Source organism: Acanthaster planci, linkage group LG05, assembly GCF_054643075.1.
Source record: "Acanthaster planci isolate LZ-2023a linkage group LG05, COTS_SCS, whole genome shotgun sequence".
NCBI lineage: Eukaryota > Metazoa > Echinodermata > Asteroidea > Valvatida > Acanthasteridae > Acanthaster > Acanthaster planci.
The window spans coordinates 19,722,118-19,740,580 of record NC_141781.1 but is presented as its reverse complement, the minus strand read 5'-3'; the positions used below and the strand labels follow the sequence as shown (position 1 = coordinate 19,740,580).

General features: G+C 44.1%; 1 protein-coding gene across 2 annotated transcripts in view; it reads left to right on the top strand.

Moving 5' to 3' along the window:
• The window catches only part of LOC110989440 (antigen WC1.1-like), a 64,935-nt gene that overhangs the window by 31,354 nt on the left and 15,118 nt on the right, over positions 1-18,463 (top strand). For both annotated transcript variants that reach the window (XM_022253819.2, XM_022253818.2), the window contains 8 exons: positions 2,228-2,362; positions 3,373-3,460; positions 7,908-8,087; positions 9,975-10,274; positions 10,859-11,075; positions 12,407-12,531; positions 16,156-16,405; positions 17,829-18,003. In XM_022253819.2, coding sequence (XP_022109511.2) covers positions 2,228-2,362; positions 3,373-3,460; positions 7,908-8,087; positions 9,975-10,274; positions 10,859-11,075; positions 12,407-12,531; positions 16,156-16,405; positions 17,829-18,003 — 1,470 coding nt within the window. The remainder of the gene's footprint in view (positions 1-2,227; positions 2,363-3,372; positions 3,461-7,907; positions 8,088-9,974; positions 10,275-10,858; positions 11,076-12,406; positions 12,532-16,155; positions 16,406-17,828; positions 18,004-18,463) is intronic.

Here is an 18,463-nt window from a genome sequence, read left to right as displayed (position 1 = left end):
CAGAAATACCAAGCAGAAACACCAAAAACATCCCCCCCAAACTTACATGTACATGTAGTACTGTGCCTCATCAAGTACACATGTAGCTTCAAAAGTGACTGCTTTCCAAGTTCGTGGTCTGCATCCTGCGTACGTGTACATGTGTGCATAAAGCAATAAATTATGGTAAGGGTATACGGTCAGGGGCGTATCCAGCTTTTGGTGTCGGGGGGGGAGGGATTCAAACTCCAAAGCGAATGCAGCTGTATGGTTATTGCACAGGATGTTGGGAGAATAAAAAGATCAGAAGCCCTACTCATGGTCTCGACATCCTTGGTTTTATTTCATGGTGTTTTCCTTAGGGTTTTCTGCGGGTTTTGGTGCCAATATTTGATCAATTTACCGATTGCTGTCTTGCCTTCTCACCTGTGAAGTATTTTGAGTTACATGCACAAAGAAAAAAAAGCCGTCAGGGGTGGAAGATGCCCTCCTCTTCCACTGGATATGCCCCTGTCTACAGTGTATCTTTTAATAATTGTCAACATACTTTTGACATTGTCATGTGGTCACACGTTTGAAAGCCTGACTTAAGTCACCGGAAAGATGACCAGTTTGTGTGCAAACTGTCATACATGTAGTGTTTTAGGATCATCCCAAACTGTACCGGAGCGGAACTGAAAGACGAGGGTGAAAAGTTCAGGAACTCATGGCCATTAAATTGCACTAGAAGCACTCCCCTGCATACCGACACTGTACTTGGATACCGGCACTTTTCTTTCTGTGACTGTTTCTGCCTAGACAGCTGTTTGCATCGGAGCGCGAGAAAAAAAAAGTTGTAAGCTGTTGCAGTGCTGAAGGTGACATTTTTTTTTTCCCAGGCTTTTTTTTTAGTGTGCATGTTCATTGTATACAGGGTACACCCAATGTGTCATTCACGCACACATTTTCAACGTTTGCAGTACCGGTGTATATAATCCTCCTGCCCAAGTATTGATTTGATAGCCCTGTACAAGTGCCCAGTGACTGAGCGTTGCCATGAGCAGGTAACGCGAGTCGTTCAGAATGCAAATGCCACAGTAAAGCAAAGTGCAGAAATTGTATTTGATGATAAAAAAAAAGGTCATTTCCTACAATTCAAGTGTGACTTGACATTTGGCAGATAAAGCTGACAGCTGGCAAAGAAAGGTGTAACCAGACAAACAGCCTGGGTAAACACAGACGAGACAAAATTTCCCCCCCCCCCACTCATCATGTGAACTGGTTCTTCGCAGCCTTTATCTTTCCGACTACAGGGCATTATGTGGTTTTACGTGGGGGGGGAAGGGATTTAAGGCATCATTGACCAGTAGGCACCAGTGGCTTGAACACTGTACCACATTTAGAGCTGAATGAAAAAAACCCACCTCAGACCAAAGCTTGAGTCTGCAAAGTGTTCAGTCTGCTTGTTGATTTTTGTGATGGTGTGGGCATTTTTTTTTTTTTTTTTACACCTGCGGGACGCATGCAACCAAAGTAAAAAAAGGACGGGTTCTGTAAATCTCGCAGAGAGTGTATGAAATGTGCACATGCTAACAGTCAGGCAAATGTGTTTTATTGTTGTGTCGTTAATGGTAAAGTTCACGGTTGCCTTCATTTTTTTCAAGAAAGAAATTTTCGTAAATGTCACCACGGTGCCAACTTTGATTTCCTCTGGTGTAAATTTGGAAGAGTGGATCTGGCTCATTACCCTACTCGACAGCCTGCACGTACGTTTACAGTACGGTACTGTACATGTACGTATGTGATGTACTATTTATGCAAGCAGGTCACAGGTCATGTCTGCATTTTGTGGACATCTTTTATCCTCTCCTCAGGCCTTTACTAGGAAAAACCTGGTGTACCTGAACATGCATATCTGATACTCCGGGTTGTTTGAGAAGCTGATAATTACATGTACATTGTGTAGGTTTGCAAGGCCAGTAAATCATAAACTAAATGGATGAACCAGTACATACATGTACATGTATCCATTAACATGTTAACATTTTTCACTCTCTGAAAGGTGCTATCTTTAACATGCCGTTTCTTTCAAGTGAACACCACAAATCAGCTCATGAAATTTTACATGAAACTGCATGGTTTCCAAAGCACATGTACATACGTGTACCAGTAGTACATGGCTGTATCTTTGATGTATGTACACCGGCCGGATGTGTAGCTGCGGGAGACATTTTATCTTGACTCACACACAGCTTTTTGTTGGCTTCAGATTCTGAACAATGGTGAGTGTGTGGACACCTGCCCCAGCTCCACATTGCTTGCACCAGCAGACCCAAGCAAAGTGCCCAACGCCGACCAGATACGATTGGTCGGTGGTAGGGACCAATTAGAAGGCAGGTTGGAGGTGAGAATGAAATTTTTTTGAAATTTCCAAGGATATCCCCCCCCCCCGCTTCTGAAAACTGTAACTTGGCTTTAGTTTCTGTCAAAGATAGATTTCTGTTTTCCATTTCACTTTATTCAACCTGAACCCACACCACCCACTCAGGTAGAGGGTCTGAGACATACTCGCCCATCAGAACAGTTTTACCCCCAGTAAATTCTTGAAGTTTCAACAAACTTGAAATTGTATCACTTGCTTACTTTATCCTATAAATATCAAATGCCTAGAAAAGGACAAGTAGACATGGGGTGTAGCATTAGTGAAATTCCATGAAGGTGTTGCTTTTCTTGCGAAGTTTGCAGCTCCTTTTGCCAAACACTGGTAGTGTGTAACTTACACCAGGCCCGGCATACATTTACCAGGTTCTGCAATCAATTTTTCTCAAGAAACGAGCAACTCATGTACTAGAAAGTTGCCCAGGAAGCAATTGAGGGATTTCATATTAGCGCCGTCTGCGCATATCTGCATCAAAACCGAGGCTCTCGGTGTTGAACTTCGTCGCGCGCGTCCGCAGAGTCAACAGAGTACATGCAGTATCCGGTTCGTTAAGTGTGATGCCACTTCAGTTTAAACCACGCCCACTGCACAAGATACAGGACCATCGCAGGTACGTTAGTTCGCGGTCAATAGTCGTTATCCTTTCTTTTGATTTTACGTGTCGAGTCATCCTGAAAGACTCTTCCACAAAAATTTGCAGCCTGAAAAGTCTGAATTTTACATAACCTTTACGTATTTTGTGTCTTGACTCCTTACTTTCAATCGTTTGATCGTATTAAGAATTGAAGCTGACCCATACAGCCTCGTTTTCAAACGCGAAAGTGCGCAGATCGACGCTAAAAGTGTCGTATTGGGATCCCTGTATTGAATGAAGGTTTGTGATGAAGTCATCAGTGTTTCATCTCTAGTCTATAACTACGTATAGGAGGTGTTTTGATCACTCAAAGTTACATTGGAATTCTGTCTGCACACAGGTGTTTCATGATGGTCAGTGGGGGACAGTCTGTAATGACCTGTGGTCACTGAGTGCTTCTAATCTTGTTTGCAGACAACTGAATCTGGGTAAGTTAAGTTGTGGACAAATTACCGAGCACCTACATGTACTGCTACGTGTATATTTGTGTTAAACAGAAAACACTTTATATTCACTGCAATTGATTTATTGCTTTCTTGAAAAGCCTCTCTTCCAGTGCTGACAGTGATATGGGAAAGAGTTCATTGACTTCACAAGGATGCTGGAGTTTTTGCACATTCTAACGAAAATTGGTTGCATATGAACTGTGAAGTTTGCCCAAACACTGGAGCTCAAGTGGGTTACGGTGATGGTCATTCATCAGCCCCCATGACTGTCTCAACCAGATTTCCAATCAGTGCGTGTATGATGCAATTGAGCCTGCAAGATCTTGGTGACTAAATCCAACAGAGTTGCATCATCGACTCTCTCGTGATTTTGATCTGGGGGGAGCTATTTAAAGCCGCAGTCATTTAGCACTCGGCACTCTATCTTAGATTTGCAGCCGCAGCATGGAAGTCGTTTGATTTCAGTTTTCCCTCCTGCCACTCCCTGTTGCATCATCTTTAGAGCAACTGGTGGGTCAGTGCCCCTTCAGCCTGGCCTTTGGTGCCCAACTGGCATGCAGTCACTCTCTGCATGAAATTGTGTGCACTACATGCATGCACACGCTAACCCAACCTTCCACTGGCATGCATCTGTGCACGTAGGTGTGATTCAGCAATGTGCACTGATTTCAGTACCACACATGTACATGTACATGTGTTGCAATTTCTGCAGGGGATTGCATCATGCTCTGTGATACCTTGTCAGTTCATTGACTGTCTGCATGTATATATGGACATTTTCCTAGCAACTGTTGTGCGGCCACAAGTAGAAGCTGCATTGTTGCTGGTACATTTATGCATTAAAATCAGCCCCCGATGCTGAACCAACTTTGATTGGGCCTTTATATTAACTCCGTGGGAGAAATTTTCTTAGGAACACCACAAAATGTGGTTCAGACAACAGTGACTGAGCCGATTTGGTATTCCCACTCTGCGTGCCCCAAATGACGTACGGCTAGGGTCAGCAGGGAACAGCAAGACATGTACGTGTGCGCAGGGTCTGGCCTGTCACTGCAGCTGCATGCCAACTCGCACACATGCTTTGTTTTCAAATGACGTTGCCATTTTGAAATACGAAATCGGCTCATGGAAATCAACCAGAAAGCGGATGAGTCGGCACAGTCCTTGTGCTTCTTTCCCACAGCTCATCGATGTGATCATGCATTCAGTCTCAGGTTTTGTCACCCAAAGTTTTCCTCAGTGTTCAGTTCACAGGCAACTTTCACTGCGCAAGGACAGACTCAAAGACAAACTGGCATTCCGCTTTTATTCTGCTTTTCTGAAAAGAATCGAAAAATGAAAACAAACTGTGGCTCAGTGCAAAGGAGAGGATTGCATCTTGCCAGGAAAAGCCCCGCATTCCAGCACTAAACGCTCCGACAGAGTTTGGCATTGAATGGTTCATTGATTCTCTTATCCTACTTTCAGGCAGAAAAGAAAACATGCATTGATACGGGTACATGTACTTTTGTAAATTACCTGACTTGTCAAGGATAACCGTCACATGTCCCCCTTGTTTCTTTGTGGTGATGGATGTCAGGAATGCAACTAGTGGTTATTGTTGTTTCCGTGTGAGCAAATTCACACAGCCTACAGTGTTTGAAATACATACATAGATGTGTATGTATAGGTGTCTGTTTGTTCATATCTACACATGTATCGGTACCAAATTAGGCCAACGTTGCTCTCCCCTCCAGCCAAGCACAATTCTACTAATAACCACAGGGAAAACATCCGGAACATACGTGTACACACTGTACATCCTCCCAGGTCAAAGTTTGTTTTCTTCTGTTTCTTGTTTCCTTTTTTTTTTTATCTTTGTTCTTGAGATGAGCTCATCAACATCTTGTTCCAAACTATAATCAGATGTAAACAAACATTACATTTAAACTGGACTCTCAAACCATTCGCAGCTCAACTTTTGAAAAGACGGGCCATTTCATATATACATGTATGTACATGTACTGGGACAGCACATGTACAGCACATATACAGCACATGTACAGCACATGTACTTTCTGGACATGAATGTACATGTACATGTAGTTGTAACCCATACAAAAGGCTAGAGATTTGCTACATGTACATGTACATGTATGTGCCAAAGTGACATACATGTACATACATGTACACTACTATGCCTAGAGACGACCTGTGAACAGAAGAGGCTGTGTCAACCTTATGTGGACTGTTAGCCCGGTCCACACTTTGGAGTGAGTTAGTTATAATGTATTTAGTTATCTGCAGCAAAGGGAGAGGCTCAACTGAACTAGTCACGAAAATCCAGCTTCAAAGAATGTTCACAGAGTAGGAAAAAACAGCAATTTTCCCGGAATTTTCTGAATGACCTCAAGACAAGGGGATGCAGCCGCACTACTCGTAGTTGGGTAGACTAAATGCGCGTGCCCACACTGCCGGTTCCACTTGTCCGCTGGAAGTCTATTGTTTGCCAGAATTAGTATCAAAATTTTAATAAGTTCGGACAAGATGCTGCAGGCATGGAGCACGCGATGTGTGCCCGTAGATGCATATAATTGGCCCTATGTAAATTCAATTAGGAAATGCATTTTGGATGGCAAACACTGGAATTGCTGCAAGTGAGCCATGCCTCTTGACAACAGTTGAAGGTTATGCGTTTTGGTTGACAGCTGCAGCCAGTGTACATGTAGTGGGTGTATTCATCTGAACAGCAGCTGCAGTGTATCAGCAATGGGGACATGTTGATATCATTCTTTGAACTAATCAATCTGTTTTGGCACTGAAGGAGAGCAGGTTGTGCCGGAAATACATACTGTAGCACGTGAGGCCGACCAGCTCATTTTTTTGTAGACTAGCTGCCAAAGGGTGGCGTTAAAAGTTCCCCAACAAAAGGACACGTCGGTACAAAGGAATGCGTGGCGTAAATAAGGCGGGGAGGTTTGGGAAATCTGTGTCACTTGATTTTGCTCATGCTCCCCCCCCAAAAAAGGACACCTGTAGATTACATGCCTATTTATGGAGATTTTGGTTGCTTTGAAAAGTAGTCCGTTGATAAAATCAATTAGAACGTATATACGGTCGCAATGACAACTTCATTCTTTTCTGAATTACATTACACGTACAGTGCATTTCATTTCATTTATTATTTTGCAGCTCAATACAATAAAATGACAAAACCAAAAAAGCGCCCCTGCCGGATTGCTAATAAGTTACCCTAATAACTATCTGGTAGCTCTCCACGCGCATTTACTAAGTATCAAAACAGAAAGCAAAAAGCTTTAAACACACGTGGACAAACAATTATAAAATAGAATACAGGATAATAATTTCAAACATACACTAGACACTGGGACGAACAGGAAACAAGAAAAATTACATTATAAACACTCGACCCTAGAGGAAAAAAAAAAATAAATAAATTCAAAATCCATACAGAAACAGGACTCTTCCACACCCGACCCAATGAAGAAATATACTATGTATGATTTAAAATAAATAACGTAAAAGACTAAACTGAAAACGGGACACAGATTACAAAAATAGCAATGGGATACAGACAGTGTAAATAAAAAATACATATAAACATGTACAGAAAAAAATTTAAAAACATTATCTAAAAACTCAATTAAAAGGTTACAAAATCAAAACACATAGAACCCACTGTTAACCCCTTCGTGCCGGGAGGCGGCTAGACACGCGGTAAAACTTGAGATCCTCAGCCCGCTTTTCAGCTTTTATTCTCGGCCCACACTGGAGCGAACATGATGAAAGGAGGCAGACCCTGGCTCTTGTATAATAATGGTAATTGGCCTTTGTGTGTAGCCCAGAAATGAAAGACCAAATTTGCATCATAATCACCAGCTTCACAATAGTTCCCACTTTGAAAAGAGGCAACAGGAACGTGGAAGCGTGAGTAGAGCCGCATGCCACCGAACAATCGTGTAATTCAAAGCATGCAGAGCACGCAGGGCCACAAACTGAGAATTTGCGATTTGGCAGGTGGCCTTTGTGGCCAAGCGAGGCAGGAATTCTTGGAGTCGGCTTTCGGGAAGAAATTCCCGTCAAGGGGTTATTAAAAAAAAAGAAAAAAAAAAGTTCTGTACGTAATGTGCACACCTGGCTAGTGACTTAACCAGAAAGATTTAAGTTTTGAGGTAAGCCCAATGTAGGTATTTGTCGTCACCAGGTGGTTTTTAAAAGCAGGTATTCCATAGAGAAGTGGATTACTGTTATCATGGTTATAGCATTATTTAACCAGAAATGGGTGTCTAGTAGTCATTTTCATTTAATTTGTCGTATTTTGTTTTTAAAACTCAAGTCGAAATTTTGGGGGTTTTTTGGCCAGAAAATGGACCCCGACGGAGGAACACATTGTCTAAATAGTTGCCTTGGATGTGTTTTTTGACCACAGGTCGGGCGGAGTCGGTCCTGATTGTGCGCTCAAGGTCACTGATTCCACCCGGACAGGGCATCATTTGGCTGGACAACGTCTACTGCCGCGGGCTGGAGTCCAACCTGGACGAGTGTCGGCACAACCCATGGGGCCAGAACAACTGTAACCATGGAAAAGATGTGGCCCTGAGGTGCACAGGTGCGTATCATTTGAAATTTGCACACCAAAGCAGCATACATGTCCGACTACACAGCTGTCACCATACATGTACATGACTATGGGTATACTGTAATATCAACCATTGAATTCCTTGTACATGCACATGTACATGTAACGTCTCAAATTCATGCGCAGCTGTGTACGTCCCCTGAAAAGATTCTGCATATCCCAATGAGGATCAAGCCCAAGAAGAAAGCTGATAGTCCTGTATCACCTATAATGAATATCAGTGTTGTATTGGAGTCCATCACGAGTCCCTGCAAGTCCCTGCAGGTCCATCACAAGTTATTCAGTCATGAGCCCGTTCACAAGCTATTCCAGGGAGCTGTGGCAAAAGCATTCTTTGGTCATGGCTCACCCTGTTACCATGGTTACTTGTGACTGGCCTTGTGGTGGACGCGATGACAGCACAGATTAATACAAAACAAGCCTTTCAGAACTCAGAGGAAAAAGATTGTGGAAGCCGTGAAAAGTCTGTCAATGTTTTGTTAGTATCAGTAGGACAGCCGTTGTGTCACCTGTTGTAGAACGCTAAAATGTGTGAAAACCACTGTCTGAGTTAATGTCATGTGTTGCCCTTGCACTGACGAAGATACCGCACATAACGCTGCATACTCAGTGGTTGTCTGAGAGCTTGTGACAAAGATGTTTGCACCAGTAAGGAGGTCGTGGGTTCGAGTCCCTTGGACAAGCTCTTGGACAAACACCGAGTATACTGTGTTACATATGTTCGTTGGTGTAAGGGCAAAAACTCGTTTTTTTAAAAAATAACATCTCCCCCACGCAAAGTGTATCTTGTAAACCACAGTCTAGCTCGAGGTGCCCTGTTGGTTGGTAGGAGGAATTTCCAGGGAAGTGACAAAGGAAGTTAACGTTCACATACAATTCCATAGATTCTGCAGGCAGGAGAGCAGTTAGTCGCTGTTTTTGACCCCTCATTTCAAAGCCAGGCTGAATTTTTCTTGGCTATTAAATGGAAAATGGAATAAATGTACCTGTACACGTGAACAAGGCGAAGAATCCCCCTGCTTTAATTTCAAGCTTTCACTCCCCGTTATACACACCAAAGGCTTTCTGGCGGCAAAATTTACTCTGTGGATTACTTGAAGTATGAAAATTAACAGAGGAGAGAACTTGATTGTCCAACATTAAAATAACTTAATCCAGCCCGATTTCTGTAATGGGGATTCACTGTTGAACTGTGTAACTTCGAGGAAAAAGGCAGTTTTCTGATTTTGTAAATGAATGGAATAAGAGACAATGATTTGATTTGGAAGAGGTCCTGATTTAGAGAGTGTCTATCAGTGGCCCAGAACTAATCCCATACCTACATGTACTCATTAGGTAAACCTCACAGCTATCACAGGTATGGGGTAACTGGTACCAGCTTGGAAGTAGGTACATGTTTACATGTACCTGTAAGTGTATGAATACCGGTACGTCATCGACTGGCTTTCAAGATCATTAGTTCCATTGTCTGCATGGGATAATCCCACTCACATCTGAGCCATTCATCAAGGCCATCAGTCTTTGATCAATGTTGCTGGATGCTTCAGGTCAATCGTCTGGCCCTCTCTTTGTTTGGCAAGAAAAGAGGTTATCCACTCCTGGCCAGAGGCCAGTTTTGGGGTCGTTGACCACAGAATAGTGGGGACTGCACTGGTGTTGAGCAGTAGTTTGAGGTAAAAATGCATTATGGAGAGATTTTTTGCCGCCATCAAAGCTCGGTCCTAAATTTCCTGAATTTTTTCCAAAGTGTGGTGCCTGCTTGGGCACGCATGCATCGTGGTATCAAAATACCCAGTGACCAGAAGAGCTTATAAATTGACCGACATTGTGGCCCACTTCTTGTTTTTTATCAACCAGGTCCAGGCATTCGTGAGTGTGTCACCACCTGCCCACGGGGCTATTTCCCAAACCCTCTGACTGGCCAGTGCGTCCCGTGTTCACAGGGCTGCCTGCGCTGTGAGAACCAGCCCACCTACCACTGCCTGGAGTGTCAGCCCGGTAGCCTGCTGCAGGGTGACCAGTGTGTGGACGAATGCAGCGCCGGCTTTCACCCGGACGGTTCCAGCACCTCCTGCAGCCCTTGTAATGACCTGTGCGCTACCTGCGCAACACGGGACGATTATTGCACCAGCTGCAAGGGGGAGCTCATCCTGGAAGGCATGCCTCTTATTTCATAGTTCTTTCATTGACATTGTTGAGAATTCTCTCTGTCCCGAATATAACCGGTGTGACCCAGTCATAAATACTTGTAAGTTCAGGTATGTTTTTGAAGAGTCTCCCCCCAAAAAATCAGTCTTTGTCCTTTTCTTTTCATAGAGTTAATTAAGATGACAAAATATGTAACGACCCAAGTTTACATACCTGTAGTCAGCGTGATGCAACTCATAAAAATGTTTTCCCAATGATGAATACACAGTTCTGACACCTTTTTTCCCACATACACGTACTTAAATCCCCCCCCCACAATCTCTGTGCAAAATTCCTACTGCTGCGCCACACCCACTTTTCCTGTGTGGGTCAGATCTCTGTGACGTGCCAGAAATTTGGTTGAAAGTCATACAGAAAACTGTCGAAATGAAGTTTCCATCAAGGACCGATCCCTTTTCTCACATATATTAAGTTCTAGTCCTAGTGTGTCGGTATATCTTGTGGACGTGGAAAAGGATGGAACCTGCCCCGTTCTTAGCACGGGCATGCAGTCGAGATTTAAGGCTTTATTTTTGTGTTTTTCCCCTTGACAGGTCACACCTGTGTTCCACAGTGCAACGGCTACATACTGGTCCCGACCGACAAGATTCGGCTGGTAGGGGGCTCCTCGCCTCTTGAGGGGCGTGTGGAGGTGCTGTATCAGGGACAGTATGGGACCATCTGCGATGACCAGTGGGGCTTACAGGACGCCACTGTGGTGTGTGCACAGCTGGGGCTAGGCAGAGCAATCAGGGCTACAGAGGAAGCTAGGTGAGACGGGATGCCACACGACATAATAGGAAGGGTGAACCCCCCCATGAAATCTGATTTCTTACATGAACTTCCAGCGTCATATGAGTATGCCAGTTTTAAATATTCTCTCATGCCATTGTGCTCCCAGCTGGTACAAGAGACGGTATAAACGATGGTCCCTCTGGTGTTAACTCACCTCACTTTGTGCGCATTTATGGCGTGCGACGCGCAACCAATTAAAGTTGAAATACATGGTTTTTGTGATTGCTCCAGGACAAATTTCCCACCAGCCTGTCTCTTCCTTACCAATGAGGGTGCACTCCAACTTGGGGTGCTTTATGGTAATGAGGCGTTTCTCCACGCACGATAGAGTCCGACTCCTCACACGGAACAGGTCAAAGTTTTGTCCGCCATTTGAAGGAATCTTTTACACGAGGATGGTAAACTGGGTGTTTTCTCGTTGATGTGATGAAAGTTTAACCTTTCCCAAAGAAATCTGACAGTCGTGAACATTCCCGCAAATGTTGATGATGTGACTAGATTCTGCTGACCGAAACTGCATTGTCTGTGTCCATACGGGCTGTACATTCTCCTGCTTGTCCTGGTACATGTATCTACCAGTACCTACATGGACCAGCTACTCGCTGCAAAGATCCGTCAGTCGGTGATACATGTGCTGAGCAGATACTTAGCGTAGGTCCACGATCAGGGAACAACTTGTATGGTTTGTGATTCAGCGAATCAGAAGGTGGAACTGGTTAACCATGAGCGGCAAATTTTCGTGGAAAACTTGACTTGCGAAGAAAAGGCAAGATGTTCGTGTATCAACCAACTTTTTTTTACACAGCCAACCACCACAGAATACTGACGCTTGGACAGTCATTTTTGCTCTATTTGTGTGCTGTTTCTCAGTTGAACCACGTAATTTGCAAACGGTGTCAGGAACCCCCGTGGAGTGACATTTGCCATAACGCTGGCTCTGCGCTGCGGCTGAGTTGCCACATGGTCGGTCTCCACAGACTACCCAGAATTTTTTGCATTTGTACCCCCCAAAAAAAAAAAATTACGAGATCAGGCTTGTATACAGGTTGGCTGTTGGAGGCCCAATGGAGCAGACAACAGCCTGATGATGTCTGCATGGCCTGTGCTGTCAACAGGTTAACACTAATCAATTTTCAGTCGATTAACATGAATCAATTTTCAGTTAATCAACATTAATCAATTTTCAGTTGGAGAAAGCAGCGCCGAGTGTAGCAGAGCCGAAATCTGGCATGTTTCCAATGAATGATGCCTTTATGTTTTATTTTAGTTGTTACAAATCTCTTCCTGTTTTGTTCTTTGTTTGCCAGCCATGGACAGGGAACAGGAGAGATCGTCCTGGATAATGTTGAATGCAAGGGGGATGAGGAATCGCTTCTCAGCTGCGACCATGCTGGGTTGGGGGTGCACAATTGTCAGCATGACGAGGATGCAGGTAGGCTAACGCTGTGTCCAACAACACTTGGATATCACTTTCGTCAGTGTTCATTATCAACAGTGGTTTTTAGTCAAATCCATCACGAGACTTGGCCCGAACTCCCTCGGCCCTTTTTGCTAGGGACTCTCCTCAATCCCCCAGAATCCTCCAACGTGGGGGGGGGGTTGGAAAAATTGGAATCTCCTTCAATCCTCCGAAATGCTTAAAAATTTTTCGAAAATGTTACTTGGAGGTGTGCCTAACTGCCCAAATCCTTCAAAATCCTCCGGCAGTTCCTGCCATTATGTCGAGGCAGTGCGAAGGGCAATCTTGAGCAGTGCGGTTGATTCAAAAGAAATATCGGGGCTGAGTTTATGCACGACTGAGCAAGAACAAAACAAAGGTCTAACCCACGACCTTCACTCATGGCATCCTTCACAATCAGCCAAGGTCTCGGGAATTTCATCGGGAGTGTTCTATCCCAAACCATCCAGCCTTACTCCAATTAAGCAGCAAGCTGTTCCAACTGAGCACAACTTTGGCAAGGGCATCCTCGTGTCATTGTTTATGTTAATTACCCTACCACGCATGGCTGGTGCGGTTTGTAAAAGAACTTGTGATGAGCTCATCAACTACGACGCTGATTATCAAAATGTTCAGAAGTGAAATGCAGCGGAATGTAAAGAAAGCATAAGCGCTGATATTTTGGTGCCAAGCGATCCACGCATCTCTTGGATAGGCAGAATGCGATCCAGGACTGGGTTTTTTCCTTTTCAAAACTGATGGTTAAAAATTTTATCCCAATTCCTTTAGGCCACGAAGGAATGCTTGCATCGCATTAGCTTCGCCCTGTTTTGTTCAGCTTTGCTTTGCTTCCTCAAATTTTATGCCTCCACTGCGTGCAGCAACGTGTCAACCTGACATGCATGTTTCATACACCACCTGCGGTCAGGCTGAACGAAACTACGTGTAGCATGGTACATTACCACAGAGAGGAAAATTTTGCTGGAAAGTCTGTTGGTTTAGCATCCACGCGTAGCGCTTGTGCCGTGGCTTTTTTTTTTTTTTTTTGGTGACACAGATTTTTTATGCACTTTTCCCTCCATAAATTGGAAGCAGATCTCACTGCAAAACATTTCAGAATTTACGCAAGATGTTTCAAATTGATGAGGAACGGAAATGACCCACGGTCACACACGGGGCTGCAGGTGTGTAGCATGCCATCGGTTTGTGCGGCACGAAATGTTTGATCTGACACAGAATTGGGATTGAACTGCTAAAATGTCGGCCACGTCTCTCACTGAGCTCATTCAGTGGTTTTCTGGCGTTGCGCAGCTCATCACGAGCCGCGTTGGCGTTGGAAGATCCTGATCAGATTTTGCCCGTTGTTTCCATGCAGTAGAAATGGGTTTTTGTTAATAATTTGAATAGAATAACAGTAGGTATCAGAGGTCTCAGGTTACATATTTCACCTAACATGCACGTATTTCTCCAAAGAATGCACACGGTGGGAAAAGATTTGCCTTGCGTTCGACCATAGAATTCATTTCATCAGTCCAAAGGTGTGTGCGCGCGTGTCCCAAGCCAGCACCAGGCAGAATATTTTCTCTGTCGCAACCTGTAGGTAGATTGTGCCAAATTGTTGGGACATTGGTCTGTCCTCACAGCCTTTTGGCTCCACACAATAACTATTGAATGTGTAAGTGTACAGGTACCGTTATGTTATGCCTGGTTTCCACGTCGACGTAAGAAACGCAGAGAGCAACGCAGTCAAGATGCAAACTGCAACGCCGACGTATGGGAACGTATCAAACGGAGGTGTTGCCGACAACGCAGACAAACGCAAACCAGCCTGCGAACAATGAGCAAAATTGAGCCGGATTAAACTTTTCCGACTGTCGGCGTCGAGCAGCCGTGGTATCCCCATACAAACAGGCACGCGGGCGTGACCGACGTGCAACAATGTCCCTCTCACCTAGTTCCATGAATTTTGCCCATTTCGCCTAAATGCTTAAATCTTACACCCCAGTGTTCCACTAAATAGCTGACCGTCAATGAAATGTATGAAACTGGAGCAGAGGTTTGGCATCATGAGAAAGGAAAGTCCATCTCAAAGGGTATTTTCCACAAAAAAAATCACGGAGTTTCAGACGCCAGTTTGTTTCAATTTTGGGCTGGAACGAAGTCTTGCACCTCATCTGGCGTTCGTGTCTGCGTCTTCACGTCCTGCGTTCCGTCTGTGTTACAAACGACCATGTGGAAACCAGGCTTTATTCCTTAAGTGCACCCGAGGACCATTGATGTCCTCGTAGTGCAGGCAGTGAGTGTTTGTTGGGGTTATCATCGCAGAATGAAGAGGATCGTATTTCAAAGCAATTCATATGGAAGTTTTTTTCCGGTTTTCCGAACAATATGAAAACAAAGGAAGGTTCACGTACGGTACGTACCGGTAACATAAATACGTACAATGTATGCGCTTGTACATATGCTTTCATTCTTCATTCTGTTCAGAGGATTTATTCAACAATCTGGGGTGTTAGTGTTGTGATTGCTGACCACGTGAGAAAAGCACTTTTGGGAACGGGAGCGGACGAATCATGGGCACTGCACATTTCCACAATCTCGTCACCTCAAATGCATGCTGCCGCACACCAGTACGTGTGTATTCACGTGTACTTGTATGTACACATACGCAATACATGCCATTGGACGTCTGCCATCTGTGATTGTTTGTTTGTTGGGCTCTTTGCTTGTTTTGGTTTTTCTCTGGTGGGTCAGGGCAAGGCAGGCACTATCCATGTATCGGTGCAGTGCACATTTTGGCGAAGTGATTGGATGAGGAGACAAGCACTCTTTGTGGACGAGACGGGGATGCACTTAGCATTGCGTTTCTCACTGTTCGCTGATATCATGCGGTCCTTTCTTGCGGTGGCTGCTTGTCATTCATAGAAAGGAGAAGGCCTGTCGCAACAGTGATGGTGTGCAATGTGTACAATATTATAACTGCACTTTTTAATCACTTTTTTGACTTGAACCATCTACCGGTGATATGAGATACCTGGAATATTCCATCAATTAAAAACTCACTGTAAATACTCAGCTGCTTTCTTGTTACAATGCACTTTGCCGTGACGTGTAGGTAAATCTTAACGCTACGAGGCAGCTGTTTGGATCCCCGATAGAGTACCGAAGTGAATACGTCGCGCACAATCAGTGTGTAAAAGGCATTAGCTCGAGAACCAGCGCGTGAACCAACACGCACGCGTACTCCATTCGTTTGCACTGCACTTTCTGGTTCAGAGTGACGTCACACTTTGGTACTCTATTAAGGACCCTGTTTAAAATGTAGCTGTCTATATCAAGTCACGGCCATGTTGCTGTCGGATGCTGGAATCTGTTGTACTAATACTAGCCCGGTAATAATTTGGAGAAAAATAAAATTCATTGTCAGCTGGCTGTATGAAGTCGTCCCCAAGTAGTCCAACTCTGCTGACGGAGGAGTGCTTTTGGTTTTTTCCGTGGCACATTTCAAACTAACCCTTGAGAATAAGAAAGTCTTTCAGAAAATCATGCCAGATGTAGCATTAATAACAACGTTGACTTTCTTTTTTTTAACTTTTATAACTCGTGTCAAACTCTTAGGAGTTGTGTGCTCCGGACCCATGACGTCCAATATCTGCATCCAGAAGTCGGACTGTTCTGACGGCTACTTTGTGTTTGCCGACGGCCTAAGGTGCGGCAGATGCTCCTTCAGCTGCGCCACCTGCGCAGACTCGGCCGATAACTGCCTCAGCTGCCCCAGCGACCGGTATCTGAGTCGGGACAACCAATGTGTTGAGACCTGCCCCCAGGGTTTCTATGGAGACAGCAACAAGACCTGTCAACCTTGCAGGTAATTAGCAGTTGCGCCTTTTAGTTTTTTTTTTGTTTTTGGTCAATTGGAATTTAAATTGTTCCGGTGTAGCGGTCAGATTTCAACACTAAATGGGAATCAGACTGGGTTCTGCATCTGACAAAGTTTGGGTTAAACCAGGTTACAGTTGTCTGAACTGAAATTTGAAGCTAGATTCAGAATAACCCACTTTAGAAAATTTAAGTGTAACCCGGCTGTCCCCAGCTCGGGGCTTGTGATTTCAATCCACTGATGTGGCACACTAGGTGTAGTTTTCCGAACATTTTTACTACAGTTGTGGAAGAACATTTTTATAAATGTTGTCTGAAGTCATTCTGCAAAATGTTCACCTTGTAGTCTATGGAGTTTATACAAGTACGTATCTCCAAATTTACTGCAATATTTGAAATGTCTACATGTATTGCGGTGTCCATAGTCTCTTCTGGTTAAATATCGGGCTGAGGCTGCAAGCCCCTACGCTGACATGGCACACTTGAACAAAGATCCAAAATCCACATTGAAACTGTTTCCGTCCTGTTGAAATCACCTACGGTTAATCAGGGAATAAATGTGCGCTTGGCCAGTCTCAAACCTCCGTTTAAGACCAACTCATGAGAATGGACGTGACTAATGTCCTAGCTGTGCCAAGGGCATTATCAGTGTTCATTCTCTTGAGTAAGGTCTTAAATGTTAGTTTAAGACTGGCCAAGTACGTCTTTATTCCCAGTCATAAATACCGTTTTAGACTGAGAGTCAAAAGAAGTCAATACATTACAGATTTTGAACGATTTTGTTCTAGAATTTTACTTTCTTTTTTCCGAACACCCCTGTTCATTTTATGGTGTATTCCTTATGCAAGTTGTCCAAAAGAATCTCTATATATGGACCTTTTGCGCTAGTGGCCACAACCCAAGCAGACTCTAAAATAACAGGGACGGATTAAACTGTCTCGTATCCAGGTGCCAGAGTGTTTTTTACACAGCAGGCATTATCAAATCTCAGCAGGCGTTGTCAAATGTTAATACACAGTCATGTTGTGCATTGTTGAATTGGGAAACTATCCATGATACCAGTATTCATGAATTGTGAATCACACTTCAGTGCCCAACATTGTGCTTGACAGAAATTAATAAGAGCATATTTTTGAAAGGGGAACGTGCATATTAAGATAAAAATTTTCCTCTGTTGGACTTTCTATTTCACCTGTAATGTAGAACTTTAAAATTTTTCAGTAAATGTACATGTAAGGTTTAAGAATGGAGATTGATTGAGCTCTCAAAAGTTCCACGAGAGCAAAACACGACCCCATGGTGTGACTTGTGAAGGACTGGGTCGCATTTTACTCACACATGTAATTTTTATTTACGACTACATGTACCTTTACGTATGTCCTTTGCTGTATAACTTTTGTGTTTCTCTTCAGTGGGAATTGTCTGGATTGTAGCGGCAGTGCTGACCAGTGTACCAGCTGTGCCTCCGCCCTCTATCTTCAGTCGGGGGCCTGCGTGGAAGCCTGCGACAGCAACATGTTCACCAAGAAGGGCCCATCAGATATCAGGCTGGTCGGTGGCAACAACCACTTTGCTGGCAGAGTGGAGGTAAAGTGTATAGATGTACAACGCTGTATACAGCCGAAAATCAGACATGCTAAGCAGGTATTCCCTACCCTTGCCATTTGAGACCTCTTATATCATTTAGCCTTCTCATAGGTCACGCAAACAGTTAGCACAGTGCTATTTCGATCCGGTTTGTATTGCGTGACGTCACGTCAGTTTAAACCACGCCCTCTGCGCATAGAGCTTCGTGGAACCATGGGACCGGAAGGCAACGCGGAACTTGAGTGCTCGTCCAATGGAAGTTTGCAATCAGTTGTGCACGCGCGTACACGACAAAGACGCTTACCAACCGCATAGACAGCAGACAGCTGAACACTGTGTTTCCTTGCCCTTTGGAAAAAGAAATGAGCACACCTCTGCCAGAAAAAAAATGGAAAACGCTCGTTGAAATTAGTGTCTTTAGGAAGGAAAGAGTTAACAGAAAAAGCACCTTCTCACGTCG